The sequence below is a fragment of the Sphaeramia orbicularis genome, chromosome 7 (assembly GCF_902148855.1).
Source record: "Sphaeramia orbicularis chromosome 7, fSphaOr1.1, whole genome shotgun sequence".
NCBI classification, from domain to species: domain Eukaryota; kingdom Metazoa; phylum Chordata; class Actinopteri; order Kurtiformes; family Apogonidae; genus Sphaeramia; species Sphaeramia orbicularis.
In genome coordinates this window covers 15,384,624-15,389,210 of record NC_043963.1, presented here as the reverse complement: position 1 = coordinate 15,389,210, position 4,587 = coordinate 15,384,624, and the positions used below count along the sequence as shown (strand labels likewise).

The following is a 4,587-nucleotide window of genomic DNA, read 5'->3' as shown; positions in this document are numbered from 1 at the left end:
TGAAATGCAACTAAAACAACAAAACCCATGAATATATAAGAAAACAGCTGTAGAATAACTGACCACTACGCATGAAAGGGTTAAGTCATGTAGATGTTCATTAAAGCTTTTAGATCAGTAGATGGATGTTTAAGTCTTACTAATTTCCAGTGTTTGCTGATATGAATGTGGGTTTCTTCACACTAACACTCCACACACTCAGCAGTTCTAACCCGATCCTGTGCGCACTAACAGCCTGCACTTTTAAAAATAAGATGGTCAGCCTCTCTTGAGGGTGTATGCTGCTGGATCCGAGCACCCCGCAATCCCTCATGTTTACACCAGACCCAACTCGCCTCTTGGCGGCCACACGTGTGTATTCGCCTCCTCACCTCCGCAGAGCGGCTGCACGACCCGGGCTGCCAGCGGGGATTTACTGACTGGCGCAGTGCCCGGCCGCAGGCAGACTAGTTCGCTCGGTTCTCACGACCTCAGCTGCACAAAGGCATCTCTGAACTATTAACTCAGACACGAAGGCAGTAGGAACGACCGCAGAACCCACACACGCTGCCAACTGGTGTTTCAGTATGCATCCGTGCAGGAGGAAGCTTCTTAAACAGCGCTGGCAGTGGGGTTTCAAAATGCCATTTACCAGCGGTGTCATCTGCAGGGCACTGGCACACAGCAGGGTGAAAGTGAGAACGCAACTACACAAATTAACAACACACACCGACTGTTAAAGGAAGCTGAATACAGAGTGTTTATCAGGACAAAAACATCTACGAAAAGTCACGTAGGCAAAGTTACGACCAGTTTCAAATACCTTGTCAGTGACTTAGATTTACTCCATTTACCTGATTAAAGCTTTTGCCAGCGGACATACTTGTTTAAAGGATCTGAATGACTTATTCCACCAGCGCATGTGGCTTATTCCTGCTTGGCTTTGGAATCTTAAATGTTACCACTTCCAGGTGTCTCCTCTTATTTATTTTCTAAGATAAAAACTTTAAACTTCGGATTATTTGCTGTTGTAACGTGCGTAATCTTATGCAATAGAATGACCCTACCAGTGTGCATCTCTGTGCGTATACTTGTGGTGTTTGCCGTGCGCACTTGCGGCGCGCCGGTGGAGTATTAAATGTTGAGGGGTTTGGAGCGGCGGTCTCCAGGCTGTAACCTAATCTGGAGTGAAGGGGCCCACTGACTGCAAGTGGCGGACACACGGCTAGCGTCACGCCGCTCCACACAGCACCGAGTCTTTCCAGTTCCGGACCCCATACTGACGGAAGATAAGTTTACAGCCAAGGGATAAACAAAGAGGAGGCAGAGATAAAGATGAGGAGGAAGACCTTTAATACACAGCAATATGTTTAAAGCTGCCATGTCAAGAACAGGTCGACCTTGTGGATGCTTGTGTGTGAGGAGTGTTTGGAGAGTGAATCGTTAACCCAAGTTTTATCTTTGAAAGTGCTTTATCTGTCCTCACCGCCTTCAGGTTTCCATCACACCCAAGTTCCCTCGTTTTCTCCTTTATTGAGGTGAAGGCCCATTGAGAGTGGCATCGAACAATTGATACACAAAAGGAAGCGAGGATCCTTCCATATTCTCCTTTCACTGAGGCAATCTGTTAGTGACATTAACCCCTGAGCGCATTTCCCAGGCTCATGAATAGGCTTTAAGGCTTTTTAAAGCTCCCGCTGCATACAGGATGAGACCCTTTTCAAACTTTTAATTACCTTTATCGTAATAGAAAAATACACCTCTATTGTCACTTCTGCCATTCTGCAGTGGGACAAATATAAGGAACTGAAGTGACAGTGGTCATAATAAAATGTAGATTACCTGATGGGTCTACTGAAGCTCTTATAGGAAACAAATGCATAGGTTGTGCAAGTTTTGACTTTAATAACGACCACGGTGTGTGTGAAAGTTCAATACGCTTATATTGACTTTTACGCACGAAGTGTGACTTTTACGCACGGCCTCAGAGAATAGAGATACCATTTAGACCTTTATGTAAACTGTGACAAAACAACACACACACGTACACACCACACTGAAGACCAGAATATTAGTTTTTGGAGCACACACATGTACACATCACACTGAAGACCAGAATATTAGTTTTTGGAGCATACATATATACATATCACACTGAAGACCAGAATATTAGTTTTTGGAGCACACACATGTACACATCACACTGAAGACCAGAATATTAGTTTTTGGAGCACACACATGTACACATCACACTGAAGACCAGAATATTAGTTTTTGTAACATCTTTTATTAAAACAATGGGTCATTGCCCAACGTCACTTTTTTCTTTTCTCTTTGTCCTTTTCAGCACAAAAACAACAAAGAATATAAAACACAGCTTTGGTATAACAATCAATAACAACTTTGTACAAAACTAATCTAAAAGTACTTGGTAACAAATTTTGCTATAAATCGTCCATCTGCATGTACAGCATGTTTATCACCGACATCCAAATTTTGGAATCAGACAATAAATTATAAGAACTATCTGCCATTTAAGGCCCCTGTTCCATAAAACGAAACAATGACAACTTGTGTTGTTGTTAAATGTTAGACTTTTAGTCCCGCAGCTGAAAAGTCACAGGTTGGAGCCCGTAACAGCCGTGTGTGTGTGTGTGTGTGTGTGTGTGTGTGTGTGTGTGTGTGTGTGTGTGTGTGTGTAGTCAGTTCACCGTCTAAACTGGGCAAGTAACGCAAACTGGTTTCACTGGAGATTCTTGTCCGTTGTGCTACCAAGGCCGCCACACCGGCTCGCTGCTCTCTGATCCGGTGCTGATCCCGACCGGACTAACCGCCTGGGACCCCCCGGAAAAGGACGTCATGCCGTGGACTGGAGATGCTGCAGGCGGTGCGGAGCTGCCGTGCACCGGACTGGCGTTAACGGCCACGGGCAGTCCTGCGTTTGCGTACAAGGGGATAACAGGTGCGGTGGAGGAGGCGAAAGTGGGGTTGGGGATCAAAAAAGCGAACTGTCCGTCTGTTGCGGGCACCAGCTGGAACCCACCGAAGACCTTAGGGGACACGGCTTCGGCTGGGCTGAGTTTGGAGCCCATGGTGGCGCCGTTGATGGGCAGGGTGGATGGGAGCTGCACATGGAGGGGCTGCGCCAGATGAGCCTGCTGGGACGGGGGCTGCTGCGGGTAGTTCATGGACATCATCTGGGTCATGCAGCTGGACAGGTGGTTGAGGAGCCTGGACCTGACCTCCGTGTTCACCCCCTCTGAGGTGGACAGGAAGCGGGTCACCTCATTCATGCACTCGTTGAATCCTGCTCTGTATTTACTCAGGACGGTGGCATCTGCAGAAAGCGCTGCTGGTGGAGAGAGGAAATGTGCAGATAAGTAACACATCCAGGACTTCTTTATCAGAATCTGCATCTATTTTTGCAGAGATGAATCCCTTGAATAGGTGACTGACTTACCGCTCATCTGGACGCGCTGCAGGTTCCTCAAGTGCTTCACTGTCATCTCCAGGATGTCTGCTTTCTCCAGTTTGGAGTGTCTGGAGCTCTGTGGAGAAAGAACATCAGCAAAAGTTAGGGTTTTATCTTCAGAGTCACACTAGAACTGATATAATCATCTCCACACATGTGGCTTCTGAAAATCCAAGTCAACTTACATCTTTTTTAAGTGCGTCCAGAATGAGTGTCTTCAGCTGCCCGAGACTCTCGTTTATTCTCGCTCTCCGGCGTTTTTCCATTATAGGTTTGGATGACTGTCAAGAAAAAACAAGACTATATAAATGTCTTGGTCACAAACGGCACATGTGGAATAGAAAGTTGCAGATCATCTTCCTATGCAACACTAACAAATAAAATCACAGGATAGTTGTTTAAAAACAGTAAAAAACTTACTTTTCTGTGCTCGCTGGCATTTTTCGGTTTGTCTGGTGTGTGGGATCCGTTCGCAGGGGCACCGGCAATAGGTGATGCCGTCTGCTTTTCCATGGTGTCAGCTGGCATTATTGACCAAACCAAATGCGTAAAAGTAGTCCTCGTTGGAAATGCAAGAAAATAGCAAAACAGGATCAAATAAAAATATATATATCTGGAAAAAATTCAACACTTCATATGCAGATGAGCGACGGTCCACGGATCGGTTCGCGTCGTGATGCTTTGCTTTGCTTTTTTTTTTTTTTTTTTTATAATCACCGGGCTGTCATCCGAGTACGGGAGCGTGCGTTGTGCCGTGCTGGCCGACTCTGCGCTTCTGCCGCCGACACACGCCAGGGCCGTACTTATAGACGGCTCGCGTGCTCCCAGTTCGTGTGAAACCCTCTCTGCATTCTTTCCCACACTCGTCTCAGCCAATAGCAGAGAGGACTCACCCATTGGGCGCGGGGCAGACCGCTGATTGGACAACACCCCCGCGGGCCGTCAGTCACGCGCTGCTCAATCAGCCCTGCAGGGACAAACAACAAAGCGGAGCGCGCAGCAGCGGCCGGGCCGTTCTGTGAAGTGATAAGAGGGGAATGCGCTGGATGTTTGCTCCCAACTTTGCTCCTTGCTCGTCACATTTTTTTCCTGTTTGGTGTGTGCGCTTTGCAACGAGGTATAGACTATACTGACCG

At 46.9% G+C, this 4,587-nt stretch overlaps 1 protein-coding gene across 3 annotated transcripts; it reads right to left on the bottom strand.

Moving 5' to 3' along the window:
* Positions 1–2,246: 2,246 nt before the first annotated feature.
* On the bottom strand, positions 2,247–4,235 carry her9 (hairy-related 9). Of its 3 annotated transcripts, XR_003935925.1 has the most exons (5): positions 3,872–4,235; positions 3,637–3,732; positions 3,440–3,527; positions 2,680–3,331; positions 2,247–2,629 (listed from the first exon to the last, which is right to left on the bottom strand). XR_003935925.1 is itself a non-coding variant. In XM_030139953.1 (4 exons), the coding sequence occupies exons 1-4, from the start codon at positions 3,977–3,979 to the stop codon at positions 2,748–2,750; spliced, it is 876 nt and encodes a 291-aa protein (XP_029995813.1). In that variant the 5' UTR covers positions 3,980–4,235; the 3' UTR covers positions 2,247–2,747. The 3 variants fall into 3 exon arrangements, 2 of the variants coding, with proteins under 2 accessions (XP_029995813.1, XP_029995814.1); XM_030139953.1 differs by having other exon boundaries at positions 2,247–3,331; XM_030139954.1 differs by having other exon boundaries at positions 2,247–3,328.
* Between the last annotated feature and the right edge of the window lie 352 nt (positions 4,236–4,587).

Bases quoted from the DNA above. Each gene is read 5' to 3' on its own strand.
- her9 (XM_030139953.1), bottom strand. From the start codon at position 3,979: ATGCCAGCTGACACCATGGAAAAGCAGACGGCATCACCTATTGCCGGT. The intron at 3,733-3,871 runs GTAAGTTTTTTA...TTTTCTTGACAG, and splicing joins ATGCCAGCGAGCACAGAAAA to TCATCCAAACCTATAATGGA. The intron at 3,528-3,636 runs GTAAGTTGACTT...CTTTCTCCACAG, and splicing joins TGGACGCACTTAAAAAAGAT to AGCTCCAGACACTCCAAACT.